Below are 18,800 nucleotides of genomic sequence, written 5' to 3' on the forward strand. Positions count from 1 at the left end.
CTGGCTTCAGGTCAGTGTGATTCACCTGCGCTGTCACCTTCCAGTGCTTCTCCCAGCATCAGGTCCCGCTGTCCAATTTGAGGTCCTCGGGGCTTCTGACTTGGGTTCTTTGATTAATCTTCCTATTTCCAAGGTCACCATCAAAACAGTCTCTGGAATGATCCTTCTGAAGCTGTGTTCTGACCACACCATTCATTGATTTAATTCAGTGATAAAATACTTACTGATGTCACCTGTATGCCTGGCATTTTTCTAGTTTAGAACATGGCAGTGAACATGACTGTTGAAGGTCTTCAACCTCACATCCTCATGGGAAGAGAGCAGCACTAAATGTAATAATTATATAGAGCAATAAAGGTAATAAATGCTACAGGAAGAAAAATAGAACAAGGCAACCCATTGCCTCCACCACCTCATCCACATTCCTCTATCTCTCACCTTCTGAGAGTCTTCTGCCAGCTTCCCATTGGCATCAAGACAAAATCTGAATTCCCTAGGATGGCATTTCACACTTCCCATTCCCTGGCTCTGCTATCCTTTCCAGCTGCTCCTCTTCCTTTCTGGTGACCAGCCTGTGGTACTCACGCATGCCACACCCTCCTCTGGCCTGAAACTCACTCCTCCCACTGCTTGGATAGCTTGTTTCTGTCCCTTTTAAGATTCTCCTGTGAGGTTCTTTGCAGTGTGATGTCTTCCCTGCCCACCCAAAGTGTTTCCTCCCCTCTTCCACCCATGATTCCTTGTTTAGGGCTCTAACATGACATAGACCACATGGTACTGCTTCTTTGTCTGCATTTCTCTCTCGAAAGATTATGCAGCTCTTTATATTTTCCTCTTTCACCCTCATTGACTAGCATACTGCCTGGAAGTTTCATTAATATTTGTTGATTGAATTAAAGAAAATCTTAAAATCTTGCATAGCCTTAAAATGCACTTCAGTGTTTAATAGAATCTAAAACAGATGCTTTGGGGGCCTGTATGGATTTAGGAGATGCTGACAGAGAAAGGAATCCTCTTTGAGGAGTTCCTGGGGAGCCTTAGCCTATAGTAAGGAGACAGACAGCAAGCCCATCAGGGTGGGGCAAGGTCCTGGGTCAGGGAGGCTCACCTTTTCAAAACCTTCCACACAACCCCCATACCCACATTGCCTGGCTTCTCACTATTGTGTTAATTAGGGAGGACAGCTGGAAAGGGGCAGGAATTGGGGGGTGCAGAATGGATAGCTGCCTGGTCATTTTAACCAGGAACCTGAGCTAAATAAATACATATAAGTGTTATTCAGGACTAAATGTATATTGAATGATTAAGCTACTCTTTTTTCTCCTAGTGCTACCTTTGAAAAAAAGCATAAGGCATTGAATATACCTTTTTATAAAATATGTTTATTGATTTCAGAGAGGAAGGGGGAGAGAGAAAAACATCAATGATGAGAGACAATCATTGAATGGCTGCCTCCTGCATACGCCACACTGGGGATCGAGCCCGCAACCTGGGTATGTGCCTTTGGCCGGAATCGAACCTGGGATCCTTTAGTCCGAAGTGACGCTCTGTCCACTGAGCCAAACTGGCTAGGGCTGAATATACCTTTTAATGTACTCTTTTTTCATGCCATGATTACTTTAGAATCTTATGAATTAAAATTTTAATTCAGAGTAAAGTTACTTAAAACAATCTTGTAGAATACATGAACAAAAGCCTTTTCTTCTATCACTATAAGTTTTACTTCTAAAATGGACCATGTTATTTCTGTAGATGTCTGTGGAATATATTTTAATATAAAATGTTAACAAAATTCTAATTAATGAATCTGGATCCACAGTTTTATTTTGCTTGCAAGTAAATTAAATCAGTTAATATCAGCAAAGCCCCTCATTTGTCTTCCTGATAACCCACTTTTTTATTTTAGAAAGTGTACAAATAGAAAAGATTTAACTAAGTGAACATCTGGAGACAGCTGCTATTTCAATAATCTTACTAAATCTAACTGGATGAAGATTTAGTGGTATCACTGAAATGATAGATGTTTCTAGAATACTTCCATTGTACTGGTCAAGAGTCAAGTGAAATGGTGTCATTTATCTTGATATACAGCCTGTATATTCTTTTTGTGATGAAATTTGCAATATGTTTTGATTTATGACCAAGCTTAGAAATTGACAGAAAAAAATAGTAACCCTCACCTAAAAAGCAGAAAAGTATTTACTCAAATACAATTTGGTTTTTCTTTGTTTATTCCTGGATTGAGAACTTAGAGAAGAAGTTGTATTCTTGTGCAAGTAACCAAATTTCTTTGGGATTTAGTTTTTAAAATATATAATTGAGGCTGCCTCCCAAGTGTCAAGACTTAAATGGTAGTTTGTATGTTCCAGCACACATATTGTTAAAAATCACTTCAAACTAAGGATAGGTTTTGCATAGTTGGGTTTTATTTATGTGAGAAAAAATACAATAGAATAACTTGAATAGTGCTTTGACCAAAGGAGTACATTAGTGACTTTCTTTATCTAGTGCCATCTCCACGTCCAGATAATTCTTTCCATGAGAATAATGTGTCAGCCAGAGTTTCTTCCCTGCCTTCGGAAAGCAGTTCGGGAACTAACCACTCAAAAAGACAACCAGCGTTCGAAACATGGTAAGGATTTTGGTTTGTTTCTACCTTTATTTTTTCTAACTGGAGATTTGAGATTTCAAAGAAATTCTGAATAAACATTTATCATTCTTTCTCGTGCTAGGCCTTCCTTTCTTAAGAGAGATTGTTTGATAAGGAAAATGTGATCTGTCATTATTTGTAATGGTTTCTTTCAAGTGCAGCATTTATATTAAATATGTAAAAGAAAAAAAAATTTCCTGGAGCAGTAACTACCTCATAAGTCTTTCAATGCATTCTTCTGATATGATTGATGTTTTCGCTGTCTCCTCTTTTGTTGCTATTGAATCACGCAGCAAACACTTTGCTTAGCATTTTGTATACACTATCTCATTCAGTTCTCACAATCAGTCTTTGAAGTAGGGGAGGCTCCCATTCTACAGATGAGGAAACCACAGCTTAAAAATGATAAGGAGCTTGTTGGGTGCTGGACAACCAGTAACAGGAGCCAGGATCTAGTCCTACATGGATTCTGACTCCACAGCTTGTATCATTCATCTCTATGCCAACTTACTTTTTTTAAGATTTATTTTTAAATGCATATACATATTGATTTCAGAGAGGAAGAGAGAGGTAGAAACATCAGTGATGAGAGAGAATCAGCGATCAGCTGCCTTCTGCATGCCCCACCCTGGGGATTGAGCCCGAAACAGCCCTGACTAGGAATTGAACCATGATTTCTTGGTTCATAGGTCGACGCTCAACCACCAAGCCATGCCCGGCCAGGCCCAACTTACTTTTTTCATGGTAAAAAGAGAAATGGGGAAACAATTCTTTATGGTACCACAAAAGTGTAATGGTAGCCAGACGTTAAAATGTGCCGACTTTGCTAATCCTTTTATCTTCTTGTGTCATATGTAATAAAAATTTAAGGAGACTATAATGTATATCAAGTCTCAGAGGATTTGTCTGGAAGTAAGGACTTTTTAAAAATAGTAGTGTGGACTTTGTATTCTCAGCTGCCCAGAAAGACTGCCCAGAATCCAGATGTGAGGGGCACTTATGTGTACTTCATAGAACTACCTACCAAGTTTTCCACTAGTAGAATAAAATGGTGCATTGCTGTAACACACTGAATTTAGAATGAGATCAGTCTGCCAGAGAGCCCATCTCTGGTGTTGCCAGAAGTCACAGAGGGCTTTAGGTCAGTTCTCCTAACCCTGTGTGGTTTCTCAATTTGGACCCTGTTGGCAGGGTTATTCGAGGTTTCATTGTTACTGTGCCCAGTGGTGAAAATAACCTAATTATTATTTGTTTGTTCTGTTAACACTCACCCAAGGATATTTTTCCACTGATTTTGAGAGAAAGTGTAAGGGAGGGGGAGAGACAGAGAAACATCGATCGATGTAAGAGCGAGACACCGATTGGTTGCCTCCTGCATGTGCCCCAACCAGGGCCGTAGATTGAGCCTGCAACTGAGGTACATGCCCTTGACCGGAATCAAACCTGGGACCCTTTAGTCTGAGGGCCAATGCTCTATCCACTGAGACAAATGGGCTAGGGCAATTATTTTTAAAACAATAATAAAAGTGATTTTTAAAGCTATAAATACTTTTTCTTTTATTAGCACACTTTACATCCAATGCCTTATTTATAAAATGAGAGTCTTAAATTAGTGACAACTAAGAGGCTAGACTTTGGAAATAGAGTATCTTGATTAATGTCACTTTCTGGCCATGTGACTTTGACATCTTTTCCCTCATCTGTAAAATAGGGCTAGGAAGAGCATCTCCTTCACAGGGTTAAAGTGATGATTAACTGGGATAAAACATCAAAAGCATCTAGAGCAATAACTTCTTAATGTCAGCAGTGTTTACCATTCATGTCCTCTAACTTCAGTATGACTGGTCAGGTGTCTCCCTTCCACTTACTTTGCTAATAAACTTTGGTGCATTCTTTCTTTATGTGACTGTAGACAAGATTTCCTATACATTAACCTGGGAGCACAGTTGCAACTTATTTTAATTATCAGCATTGACAGTTTTCAAGTGTGGCTTTAACAAGCCTTGAGAATAGTGTCTAAATTATGAGAATGTGGAATTACAGAAAAAAAGTTTTTCCTCTTGTTCATTGCCTAATGAATTAGTGATGGTTAAAAGAGTATCACAGATTAACAGAGTCCTGTGAAAATTAGGTAGATCAGATCAAAACTGAGTCCAAATGTGGTATAGGTGGTACTCACAACATACTGCTTCTGTCTTTTTGATAATCAGTTTGAATAGAGCTTGTTTAGACCTAGGAATGTGTGGAAACCTGAAAACAGTTCTAAAAAAATTAGAAGCACAATTGGGACATTGAACTTTAGACAAGTCTCCATTGAGTCATCTGTACTCTGCTGCTAGTAATAGGCTTGAGAGAGTTCCAGATCATTGGTGGTGAATTTCGATATTCTTTTGTTCCCATTGCCCCTCCTGATAATGTTGCTATGATATTTCTTCATGCATCACATCTAACTTAGTCTAAGTCATTTGTTAAGCTTGACTTCTCTTGATGTTTTTTCTTAAAAAGTAATCTCATTGTTTCACTATACTGTGTATATTTGAAAGAAATGTAGTTTGATAAATGTTACAAAAACACGAATGATCCTTGCTATGGCAACAGTGAATTGCTGTTTCTAAATTACTACTTTCCTAAGGGCAGTCTGTTTCTCCGTGATAGTAGTACTTTACATTTCTTTTGGGAAGAGAATGTTTCTACAGTGTATACATTTTTGTAATGAAAAAAAATAAGCTACTATGTCGTATTATAAGTAATAAATAGATATTGTAGTATACTATCCAGAGTGGTTATTCTGGCCATCTCAGCTATCTCGAATCCATATTTATAAAAATAGGATGCTTTTAATTTGCTTAATGTATAAATATGTTTAGAAAGACTGCTGTCAAAATTGGGCTAAAAATTGATGCTTAAAACAGTAAACCAAATTAATGAAAAATCCCAGTGAAGAATTGCTGTCACTCACTTGCACAATCCCAGGCTTTTTCTTCTTGTAGAGTTATTAATATGTTGGTGTCCATTATTGCTTGCCACCCTAAGTCACAAAATTATTTGCTGATTTTCTCTTCTCAAACATTACTGACCACCCTATTGACACTGCCAGAGGAGGGGAGGTGGCAAGGAAAGTGTCACAGAGTAATTAATGCCCCTCTCCTCTTCAGTTCACCTTCATGCTGCTCCCAGAACGATTATGCTGAAGTCTCTGATGTCTGACCCTGTCAAACCTGTGGGGCTCCTGTCTGGAGTCTGTGAGCAGCTTGAAGTCACACTCCTCGTTTTATTTTTTTATTTATTTATTTTTTTTTATATTTTATTGATTTTTTTTACAGAGAGGAAGGGAGAGAGATAGAGAGTTAGAAACATCGATGAGAGAGAAACATCGATCAGCTGCCTCCTGCACATCTCCCACTGGGGATGTGCCCGCAACCCAGGTACATGCCCTTGACCGGAATCGAACCTGGGACCCTTCAGTCTGCAGGCCTACGCTCTATCCACTGAGCCAAACCGGTTTCGGCAACTCCTCGTTTTATTTTCCTCTATACTTCCAACACCTACACAGGCCTGGCACATACAAAGTACTCTGTAAATGTTGGTTGACTTTGATTCAGTCGGTTTTAATTCATTCCCTTTTTTAAGTGAGTCTTTTGAATTCTCTTTCCTCTTGACCACTTAGAGCAGCGGTTCTCAACCTGTGGGTCGCGACCCCTTTGGCGGTCGAACAACCCTTTCACAGGGGTCGCCTAAGACCATCCTGCATATCAGATATTTACATGACGATTCATAACAGTAGCAAAATTAGTTATGAAGTAGCAACGAAAATAATTTTATGGTTGGGTCACAACATGAGGAACTGTATTTAAAGGGCCAGAAGGTTGAGAACCACTGAGTTAGAGAAATAGCTGTTGTATGAGATAACACTTGAGTCCCCAGACTGTTCAGGAAGCAGACTGTTAACCCCACACCATCATCACCTCCCACCTCCGCCATTTTATTAACCCTGGATAATGTTCCAGGTGACTAGCTGGGTGGTCCTTCTTAAAGTTCCTGTCCCTGAAATTTATGTGATCACCCACTTGCCCTTCTCTTGCGCTGCTCCTCTTGGACCCGTCTATTGCTGTACAATTAGCTCAACTCAGCACATAACTGCACAGGGTTGACAATTCAAATTTGAACTATATTATAGGGTGCACTCTTACCCATTGGGTATAGTACTGGTTCTAAATGTTTAAGTCTCCCTCTTCATTCTTTGTACAACACAGCTTTTCAGGGCCTGTGTTCCAGGCAGCTTCTCACCATCTCTGAGTCTCTCCCCCAGACTTTTTCTCCCTTGGGTTTCTCTGTTAATTCTCTGTATGTGTGTATTTCAGTGTAGCTTCTCCCTCTCTCCCACTTGCGTTTCTGACTTCCTCCTGTGTCTTTTATGACACATGTACACTCACACTTCACTCCTAGCTTCCATCTTCTAATTCAAGGGTAATATTTTTTTCTGTTTTGGCCCTTGGGATCTCTTCCTACCTGGATCTTGGCCCCACCACCTCTGCTCAGGTTCAGTTTGAAGATGTTTTCCTCATAATTCTCTCTCCCTCCGGGCTGTAGTTTATCCAATGCCTCTGAAAAGATGCTGCAGAGGGTCTTTGATTCATCTTCCCTGTGTTTGGGTCACAAGGAACAACAGATACTGGCATTTTGTCCTGCTCCTTCTCTTTCCTTAGCCTCCTCTGCCCCCATCTTCTCACTTCCATCTTATTAGATAGACTCTTCTTCCCTTCTCACATCCTTCTCCTCCTAAGACCAGTGTCTCAAGCCTTCACTTCCTCTCTCGCCAGCATTAGCATTCTTATAGTGACATCCATTCCCTTCCTGGGGTTGCAGTCATGGAGAACGTGTCCCCCTTAAAGATTGGCAGAAAGCACTTTTACTACTGACCCTCAGCAGTTCTTTGAGATTTTGTTAGACTTTCTGGTTGGTAAAATCTTCTATCTATTCATCCGAATACTGTACTGTGCAGACCCCATTATGGAAGGATATAAGGTATATCATAAGCAAATAATTATTTAACTTCTGGAAGTTGCAGAACATTAAAAATAGCATTGCTGGTTGGACTAGGTGCTCTCTGAGGTTCCTTTCAATCCTAAGAGTCCTACTTTTGTGGTTCCAACAGCAGACTATTCTGGTTCTGCTGTGTTTCTTAGAACCCTCACATGACTAAATGTTGTGACCTGGAATGGAATTTAGGGCAGTTTGTCTTTAGGCTTCATGCAAGAGGGTTTCATCTACTTAATCTCAAAAGTACTTGCCATAAGAAAGTATGACCGAAATCTCAATCTGTCCTTAGGACAACAATGTAACAATACTACATGTAAAGAATTTTTAACTTTTCATTTATTTCATTCTCACCCATTCCACCCTGTCTGAAGTTTTCAGCTTTTAAAATTGTAACTAGATCATTCAGAGTTCCAATACTAGTGTTTTTATTGTTTGTGCTGTATTATAAAACTGTCATTTCAGAAGTTGGGACTTCCAATGATGTTTAAAATTGCAGGTCCTAATAAGTTTCAGGAACACCTGTGCCTACAGTACATGCTTTTACTTCCTTGGGATTCCTGTTAACTTTTAGGCTAAACACTTTAGAAGAAATTATCATTGCTCCAGCATTGATAGAAATGCTAAAAGGACTGCTGTAATGAGAAGAAGAAGCTCCATTTTGAATGATAGCCTTACTGCATATAGTAATCTTGGTTTCATATCCTTGATTTCCATTACCTTGAGTACTTCATGCCATTCCCTTCTGGCCTGTAGAGTTTCTGATGAGAAATCAGGTGCCAGCCTTATTGGAGCTCCTCTGTAGGTAACAGTTTTCTTTTCTCTTGCTGCCTTTAAGATTCTCTCTTTGTCTTTAATTTTTGGCATTTCAGTTATGATGTGTGTGGGCATGGGCCTGTTTGGGTTCTTCTTGCTTGGGGTTCTCTGTGCCTCCTGAACGGGTGTGACTTTTTCCTTTACCAGGTTAGGGAAGTTTTCTACCATTATTTCTTCAAACACCTTCTCTATTCCTTTCTATCTATCTCTTCTGGCACACCTACTATTCTAATAGTTACGTTTCACATTGTCCCACACCTGTCTTAAGCTGTCCTATTTTTAAAATGTTTTTTCTTCCCCTAATTTGCTGTGTATTCCTTCCAGTGTGTTCTTTATTTGTGCTATGTCATTCTTTATCTCAAACTGTTCTTTTTTCATAGTCACTATATCTTTTCTCATACTGTTAAGAGCATTTTTAACATCATTACTCTGAACTATGTTTCAGATAAATTTCTTATCTCTGCTTCATTCATCTCTTCTTCTGGAGAATTTCCTAGTTCTTTCATTTGGGGGTTGTTTCTTTGCCTCCTCATTTTGGCTGCCTGTTTGGGTTTGTGACTGTGTATTAGGTAGATCTGCTATGCCTCTCAATCTCTAGTGCAGGACAGTGTCAAATGCTGTTTCTGACTGATTAGATCAGGCAAAGATTCAAAGCCTCCAGAGATCACCTCAGTCTACAGAGTGATAGGATTTTATCTTAAACTAGTGAACTGGTGCATGGATTCATGCACATTGAAAGGAAATTAATTAGAAGGTGGCTGGTGGGGCGGCTGGGAGCGGGGTCCCTCCAGCAGGTGGGGTCCTTCGGCCTGGCCTGTGGGGATCGGGCTGAAACTGGCTCTCCAACATCCCCTGAGGGGTCCCAGAGTGCGAAAGGGTACTCTGCAAAGTTGCTGTCATACAGGGTGTGGAATGCAAACGCAAGTGTGCAGTAAACCAGATTTGGGGCCGACAGTGCCCTAGCAACAACATAACCCATGACTGAAGGTGTAATCGCGTGGCTCCGCGAGGAATTGGGCTCCCTCCTCTCTGGTTTTGGGGTATGTCACCTGAGAACCGCTGCTGCCAAGTCACTGCAGCTTGGCAGCTCCTGTGTTGAGAGTCTGCCCCCTGGTGGTCAGTGTGCATCATAGCAACTGGTCAGATGGTTGGACACTTAACATATTAGCCTTTTATATATAAATTGTCCTCAGGCAAGAATCCACAGGTGTGGCAAGAGTTGTTTTGTTTTTGTTTTTTTCAACAGCGTGGGGCAATTTCTTCTACCTGGAGGCTAATTATTATTCTCAGTCTCTTAATGGCCCTGAACAACTCCACACCATGGAGCAAGGTGTTTCCCAGTAGGGTGGATCAACTGTCTTCCCCCAGGCAAAGTCACCTGTATAGCAAATGTCTGTGAGAAAGATGAACTCTGCAATGTGATAGAATGACTCAGCACAAGAAACCAGGGTGTCTGCCTTTGAAATTCTAACCCCAGAGCCCCCAATCATGGCATCTGCTCACACAGCTCCAGGCCACTCTTCCCTCCCTCTGCCAGAGCACAAGGTGATTGCTTGACAGGGAATTTTGTGTGTTGGTCCTTTAAGAGGGTGCCTGAATTTCAAGCTATCTCTCCTTGGCAGGCAGCACTTGTGCTGCTTTTCACAGCCAGATGTTATGTGGGTACCCTTCTGAGTTGTGGTGCTCTCTACTGGAGTCCCCAGCTTGGGGATTAGACCCCAGAGTTTTCAGTGGCAATCCCCCACTGCTGAGATATCTCTCTGGAACTTCAGTTGCTGTCTGTGGGCAGCTGGCCAGCCCTTATGTGCCTCCGCCCTTCCTATCAGTGTCTATGTGGTCTCCACTTTTGGTCCTTGAGTATCAGGGTTCTCTCCAGGGAGTCTTCTGTTCTGTTCATTATTCAGGAAATTTTTCTGCATTTTCGTTGTAATTCCAGTTTGGACCTGGAAGCATATCTGTGCAGCATCCACTTACTCCACCACCATTTTTAATCCAAGTCTTCACTTAGTATTGTAGTTTGAATATTCCTTCATATTAGTGAAAATTCTTTGACAGTGATTTATTTTTAATTGCTTTGTGGTGTTTTCTATAATCGTTTATAGAGATGTTTTCTGCCTTCACACATATTTAATCAAGTAAAGGATGATGCTTTGCTCATGTTTTCCTAGATGTTCTAGTAACTTCTTCACAGTTAGGTGTTCTAAAACCATAAATATGAATAAACTGTGTCACCTTTAATGTTTCTACTCTTGATTTTAGGAAATAGTTAGTGGAAGGAATCCAATCATTTGAGAAAGTGGTTTTCCACAGTCATATAGATATTCAAATGTAAAATAGAGTGAATAAAATGTGCCTTTTTGAAAAATAAAACCAGTTGAGTTGCTTGTTAAAGACTGTAAGTTAAGTAATATATGGCCTCTGTTAACATACAGGTAACCAACTTGTTGGGGCCAAGGTATCTTATTTGCTGTCTCTTAATATCTCTATTTGTATTAAAATGCTTGGGTACTATCTGAAGCATAATGCCAGTATTTTCAAATTAGAGGCTTTTTTTCTGGAAGAGTGCTTTGTATTAAGCATTTTTCCTGTCCAAATTTTTCTTACCTTATCTATTTTTATTTAGTACTAGAGGCCCAGTGCACAGATTCATGCACCAGTGGTGTCATTCGGTCGTTCAGTCGCTTAGGCTTTTATATATATAGATTAGCTTATAGATATAAGATTTTTATAAAGGAATTTTCCAGCTTCAGGCATTTTTTACTTTTATTTATAACTAGAGGCCCCATGCACCGGTGGGGTCCTTCAGCCTGGCCTGCACCCTCTTGCAACCCAGGACCCCTCAGGGGTTATCAGAGAGCCGGTTTTGGTCCGATCCCTGCAGGCCAGACCAACGGACTCCACTGGTGCATGAATCCATGCACCAGGCCTCTAGTATGCATATAAGATCTTTGATTAATCTCTTCCCGCCCTACCCTCTCCCCCTTTCCCTCTGAGATTCATCAATCTGTTCCATGTTTTTATGCCTGTGGTTTCTGCTCCTGTGTGAGCGTCTGCCCCCTGGTGTCAGTGCATGTCATAGCTACTGGCCAGTCTGCTGGTCGGCCGGTTGGCTGGTCGCTTAGGCTTTTATATATATACTAGAGTCCCAGTGCATGAATTCATGCACAGATGGGGCCCATTGGCTGGGCCAGCCGGGGGGAGGGGCCGCAGGCTGTTGGCCAGCCAGCCCCACCCCCGATCAGGGTGTCGGGGGCTTATCAGGAGCTGGGCCAGCCCGGGGGGAGGGGAGCCTATTGGGGCCAGGATCAGGCTGGTTGGCTGCTGCAGTGAGCATCATAGCCACCAGTCGTTCTGGTCATTCTGCTGTTCCGGTCACTGGGCTTTTATATATATAGATAGATGTTTCTGTAGCAGCATTGCTTTTGTTTATTTGTTTTTTATGTTCAGTACCTTAGCAAGCCACCAATAATGAGCTTGTCAAGCTGGTTTTAAGAAGGTAAATAGAAAAATGAAGATAATGAAAATGTTTCTTCTCTTTCCCTTGGAGGGTTGCAGAGAAGGTGTTCTTTAGACCATGTGTTTTTTAGACTCCTAATTCTGAGGTTTTCAACAGCATGAAAATGGTCCTGCAGCAGAGTTACAGATCATTTGTAATAATGCTCAAATTGCTAGTTGGAATGAGTCTGTGCCAAAGGCTAATCATTAGCCATGGTTGATTAGATTCAGTTCCTCCTGTGCTTTTTAGTTGCTTTACCTGTGTGATTGAATCTTCATGGTTATTTGAACCAGATGTCATGCATTTTTCATATTCATTATATTTGTCATAAAATGGTAGGAGAATGATTGAAAAATCAATATGATAAAAATGTCTTCCCATTTAGGAAAGGACCTGAAAACATTAGTCATTCTGAACAACTCAAAGAAAAGGAAAAACAAGGTTTTTTCAGGTCAATGAAAAAGAAAAAGAAGAAATCTCAAACAGTAAGTAGATGGCTAATTTCTATATATGGTACAATGACAGACGAGTCTATGTTAGTCCATGAGTACTTCATTTACATTTTGTATGTGGCAATCAAAGTGAATGATTTTTTTTGAGATCTGATATGCATGCACTGTATATGTTTCTTTCTCAAATTCTATACAACTGTCCTCCTGTCACAGAGCCTTTTTAGACTCAACAGAATTTCCAGGAATAGAAGAAATTTAATTTGGATGAGAAAGAACACTTTAAGCCTCTCTCAATAAATGTCTTATCTATGTGGATTTGTAGTCATGTAAAACCTATGAAACTATAGGATTTATTTCTCTCTGGGGGTTAACAATATGTGGAAACTCAGTAAATGGTTTTGTTTTATGTTTAAATTTGAAAAGTTATAACTAACCATCATTCATTATTCTCCCTTGGCTGGTTATCTAATTCCCATGTTGACAAGTACACTTCTAGGCTGCAGAATCACCAAGAGGAAATAGTATTTGACATTTCAGGGCTTGCTTTAGTAGGAAGACATGTATATGCTGTTATTGAACTGTGAAATAGAATGAGTCTTAGCTCCTGGGAGCCCTCTGCCTGAACCCAGGGCTGGCTCCATGGAACCGTGCACATTACATCATTTAACCACCCAAGCAAGGATTCTGCTGGTTAGTGACATGAGAAAACATGGGGAAGCCAGGCCTCCAGTTCAGTGGGCACTTCTTTACCCACGTGAGGCCTGCTTCCCCCTTTGCTTTATGACACCTTCCAGACTACACAATGTTGAGTGGGTCATTTTAAATGATTTTGTTTCTAGTTTTACTTCATACATGATTGACTCTCATTTATTTAGAAAGGTAAAAAGATTCAAGGATTATGAGTCAGTCAGTAAGATGAAATAGATGATAGTATTAAAGAATAATAGCTGAAGTAAGGATTTTTACTTCACAGATGTTCTAGAAGTATTGGTAATCCTTCTAGATTACCTTTCTAGATTATTCTTTCACTTGCTCATTTGTTGAACTTATATATTTCATTATAAAATAAATATGAGCTCATTACAGAACAATTGAGAAAAAATCATTTATAATCTTACCACTCTATTACAACTAATATTAGGATTTCGGTATAATTCGTCTTAGTTTTTTAGCCTATGCATATGTTCATGGGGAAAGGTGGTTTTTTTAGTTTATTTTTAATAATAGTAATCATTCTAGTACAATATTGTATTCTGGCTTTTAATAGTATATCTATGTATCAATACACACAACATTTATGTGCTACACAAATTTTATTATCTTCATTTTAATGACTGCATGATATTCCTGAAGTGTTTATTTTTTTAAAAAACTGCCTTATCTCTAACTGAAACTCGCTTAAAGCAGAAATTCAAGTCAAAATGTCACTGGATGAACAAAACAGGCTTAATTTAAAGTAGAAAAGCTCAAAATATTTAAAGTGCTCATAAAATAACACTTTTATCATTGTCTATAGAACACTTGTCTCTCATGAACATTGAACTTAGACTACCTCCTCATAACCACTCTTATTTTTATTTTAATGTGTTTGTTCTTGACCTCAGGTCTATAGCCACTTGTGAGGTGGTTAAATGGAAGAAAGTGGCAAAAACCAAGGAATTGAAGGTGTTTTCTATATAGATTTGGATTTTGATGTCTGTCTATCTTAGACCAACATTAAATTTAAAGCCCCAAGCTCATTGTGGCCTAAGTCGAGTATATATACATGTTGACTGACTCTATTATTCAGGATCTGGTTCAAATTTTAGATGTTGAAATAGTATAGATTAAGAGAAATAGGAAAATTATTATTCTCTAACATACTCTCCACTTGAACGTACTTTTTAAAGGTTTTCATACTTTTATGTTTTTATTGATTTCAGAGGAAGGGAAAGGGAGAGAGGGATAGAAACATCAATTATGAGAGAGAATCGTTGATCAGCTGCCTCCTGCAACCCAGGCATGTGCCCCAACCAGAATGCAACCGTGACCTCCTGGTTCATGGGTGGACACTCAACCACTGAGTCACACCAGCTGGGCTATACATTTCATTTTTGGTCTGTAAAGTAATTTCAAAATATCTCTGTACGGGTTAAGCATTCCAAACCAAAAGCTTTTTGTACCTCTAATTTTTTTAGTTAAAAAATGTTTTTAAGGACTTTGGTATCTAGCATAAGATTTCCAAAGAGCACTTAGTATATCCTGCCAGACCTCAGCCTCCTAAGCCAAGCATTTTGTTAACTCTGCCCCCTTCACATGAACAGAAATAGAATTAAAGTTAGATTTTTCTACTTTCTAGAACTCAGCAAAAGGAAACTAGGTAACCAAGCTTTGAAAGATTGAATGCTTTATAGCATTTGCATAAGGTTCAAGAAAGGGGAAATCTGATGCCCAGGGCACACAGAGAAACAAGACATTTTAAAGCCTCGATGGATCCTAAATCTAGTTTAACCCTTTTATTTTGCTGATATAGGAACTACCCAGGCAAGTTGAGATCTGCCCGAAGTTGCTCTATCAGTTGAGAGAACTAGAGGTGGGTTCTCCTATCTAGCAGGCCCAGGCTTAGTCCCTGCCACCAACCCCATCTCTGGAGACCCTCAGACAACTTGTTCCTTGGGGCTCTCTTGTGGCCTCCTTAGTGATGCAAGTTAAACTCTTCCCTGGGAGCCCATCATGGGAACAAGAAACTTCATGGGCTATTTTACTTAGATGTTCTCATACACGCAGCTGTAAAAGATGATCGGAATGCCGTCATATGCATTCTACTTCTCTGAGAACTGAGATATCCACAACAGGGGAAAGTGGTGCCAAAAAATAATGTTATATTGTAAAGGTGCCTGCTTTGACTCAAGCAAATCTGGAAGCCGCCTTGGGAAATCTGGCTTCAGTTCCAAATCCAGAGAGTTACATAAGCCCTCAGAGCATATGGTGATTGCCAACTTAGTAGTTGTACCCAAGTTAGTATCTATCTCAACTGGTAATCATGCTTCAATTTAAAGACTGAACTTTCTGTTTCTTCACCTTGAAATCCCGTATTCTGAATTGCTCCAGATATTTTCCATGGGAGGAATATTTCTAACAGCCTAGAACCAGGCTTCTTCCTTGAAGGTAGAATCCTGCAACAGTGGTCTTCGTCTTCCAAGTGATGTGTTCTGGTTTAAGAGTTGACCATGTTCAAAGAGTCTGCAGTATCTTTTTTTTCCTAATAGGCAGTTTGCATGGTAGATTATTTAATTGCTGAAGTCTTCTCTAGCAATTAGGAAGAGATTTAAGTTCATCAATAGCTGTTTAAACACAATTCTTTATAATAATTATATTTCTGATAATAAATAAGTCCTTAAATGTTTTGTAAGCTTAATGTGAATGATATGTGTAGGTTTCTAGGCATCCCTTCAGTAGGTATTGATCATGACCACATGTTTTCCATATATGTAGAAGTTTTTGGCATGTCTTAATTACATTGTTGGCATCTTCTTGTCCAGGTGAGAAATGACACAGTACCCCTTTTAGATACACACATAGCACAGTTATTCTTTCAGTGACTGCTAATATTTAACAATTTAAGGGCTTCCAAAGGGCTAGAAGTTTCAGTAAGAACACCTTTTTTTCTTTTCTTTTGCAATTAGTTTATTTGTATCTTATATTGCAGACAGATTCCACCAACGGGGAGAATCCAAGCATCAAGAAATCCCTCTTTCCTCTTTTTAATTCAAAGAATCATTTAAAGCATAGTTCTTCTTTGAAAAAGCTTCCTGTAGTCACTCCACCCATGGTACCCATTTTTACGTATGGTAGCCCTGAAAACTGCTCCAGTAAACTTGTTTTACTGATGACAACAGCATGTCTTTTATTTTCATGGGGTCATATTCTCTTTGTGCTAGTTAAGTACCTGAGCCAGTTCCATAAATTCACTGAGATATAAATTCTTAGCCATTCTGGATATTCCGAATTAGTTCAGGAGGTTGAAGTATAAAAGGCTATTGAGCAAACAAAGTAGTGAAAGGCTAGTTTGGGTTGTCTGATTTGCCAATTGTTGGCAGACAGCATTCATAAAACCCCTTATTTCCTCTAAAGAATTCTATTAACACTTGTAATTCAGAAATGTCTTTTTGTTTGGCTCACAAAGTTTGTTAACACTTGGTTGGCAGTTTGTTTCTTTGAAACCAAGTTGAATTGACCAAATTGAGTGAGCTAGCTGGCTCCATGAAAAAAACAGCTTCTGTTAGTTGGTAATTTGTTTTTTTTCTTGCCTGGCTCTAGCTTTTGCTGGTCACTGGGTTTAAAGCCAGGGCTTTTGCTTGGCATTTGACATTACTCTACTGTGTTCACCAAAATTGGTGAATGGACCAGTTGCATTCGTGTGGAATTTGTGGCACAAATTTCCAGCATTTTCATCATGCATAATGCTAGACCCAGATTCTTTACTGGGCAATGTCTTGTGATTATGATTCAAACATACTTTTCCACTTTGCTACCCTTGAAAACCTGCTAGACTTCTTTGAGTACCACCAAACACAGTGTCTGGATCATTTTCCCAGCAGGAACAAATTTTTGTTTTATTGAACTGGTTCATAACCTAACTGCAATGTGGAATGAGGATACGACAACAATTCCTGGTACAGCCCAATTTAACTGCTCTCTCTTACAGCGACTAAAACTAACAGCATGGGAATGCTTAAAAGGTTGAGGTTTTAACAAAGCTGCATGACATCTGCCAATTTTTCCTAATGCAGGGAAAATTATTAAGAGGGCAGCAGAATTTAACTGGCATCACTTGCATTGTGAACATTGGGAGAGTTTGGGTTTCTTTTTTTATTGTTTTTTTTCTTGGGTTTTTTTTTGGGGGGGGGGGTTCTTAGGGAGGGTTGAGTTTTGGTTTGGTGTGATTTGCTTTTGTTCTCCTCTTGGGTGTGGTTGCATATCTTAGTTAGGCTTATTGGTGTGCTGATTGAATCTTTGTCTATATCCTGCTCTAGCTGTCCAATTCTGAAGGCCCTGATCTTCTGACATTGCAGAAAGCCATTCACTCTAACACCACAACTGGCAGACCAAAGGAGTGGCGTCCTGAGAAGATCTCTGATCTACAGCCTCAAGTGAGTGGCCCATGCATCACTCCTAGACTCTTAGACTGCATATTAGAAGGGGCATAGTTGAGAAATTTAGCCTGTCAATGTTTCAACAAGTCTTAAGATCTCCCCAGAATATCCAGGTGTATTTTGGGGGTCCAGATGGATCTTGCATCAGTGACCCTTGTCCTAGGGAAAATAGTGATCTTCCATTAGACTTCACCTAGCTGGGGGTTGGGGTGGGGATGGGATTAAGGGATTAATAAGACATGGCCCAGCCCACGAATACTTTGTGGCCTAAAAGAGATAGAAAATCCATAAATAACCATAATTGGTGATAAAAAGTGAGGTATGCCATAAAATGTAAGGGTAGATAAGAAGAGGTAGTGGGAAGATTTAAGGTTTGGGCTTTGAAAGATTGATACAATAAACTTTCTTGAAAGAATATTAAAAGTTTTGAAATCCATACTATATTTTTTAATATTTTTGGTTGATTTCAGAGAGGAAGGGAGAGGGAGAGAGAGATAGAAACATCAATGATGAGAGAGAATCATCCCTAGGCTGCCTCCTACACACCTCACACAGGGGATCGAGCCCACAGCCCAGGCATGTGCCCCAAGCGGGAATCAAACTATGACCTCTGGTTCATAGGCCTCCGCTCAACCACTGAACCATGCATGCCAGGCATAGGCTTTTTTGTTAAAGAAAAATAACTCCAATCTTGTCTGGAAAAGAAAAAAAGAACAGATAAGGTTGGATTAGGCCCTCCTTCCCCCTCGGGCCCACCCTCTCTGGCTCCATGAATTCATCTCAGATCTGCTTTCCAGTCTACCCTACACACACTCTCATCTTGTCTTCCAGAGCCAGCCATTAAAATCATTGCGCAAGCTGTTGCATCTCTCTTCAGCTTCCAATCACCCGGCTACTGGGGACCCGCGCTTCCAGCCCTTAACACCTCAACAAGTCAAAAATGCCTTCTCGGAAATTCGGATTCACTCCCTGGCCCAGGCCTCTGGCGCGAGCAGTAACATCCGGCAGGAGCCCACACCAAAGGGCAGGCCAGCCCTTCAGCTGCCAGGTCAGATGGACCCTGGTTGGCACGTGTCCTCTGTGACCCGGAGTGCCACAGAAGGGCCTTCCTACTCTGAACAGCTGGGAGCCAAGAGTGGGCCAAATGGGCACCCTTATAACAGAACAAATCGGTCTCGAATGCCAAATCTAAATGATTTAAAAGAGACGGCCTT

General features: G+C 40.1%; 1 protein-coding gene across 1 annotated transcript in view; it reads left to right on the forward strand.

The window, feature by feature from the left end:
- Nucleotides 1-18,800, forward strand: part of CDKL5 (cyclin-dependent kinase-like 5) — a 188,021-nt gene that overhangs the window by 146,558 nt on the left and 22,663 nt on the right. The window contains exons 15-19 of the mRNA XM_005870937.2: nucleotides 2,509-2,632; nucleotides 12,385-12,484; nucleotides 16,140-16,262; nucleotides 17,467-17,583; nucleotides 18,418-18,634. Coding sequence (XP_005870999.1) covers nucleotides 2,509-2,632; nucleotides 12,385-12,484; nucleotides 16,140-16,262; nucleotides 17,467-17,583; nucleotides 18,418-18,634 — 681 coding nt within the window. The remainder of the gene's footprint in view (nucleotides 1-2,508; nucleotides 2,633-12,384; nucleotides 12,485-16,139; nucleotides 16,263-17,466; nucleotides 17,584-18,417; nucleotides 18,635-18,800) is intronic.

The sequence above is a fragment of the Myotis brandtii genome, unplaced genomic scaffold (assembly GCF_000412655.1).
Source record: "Myotis brandtii unplaced genomic scaffold, ASM41265v1 scaffold326, whole genome shotgun sequence".
NCBI classification, from domain to species: domain Eukaryota; kingdom Metazoa; phylum Chordata; class Mammalia; order Chiroptera; family Vespertilionidae; genus Myotis; species Myotis brandtii.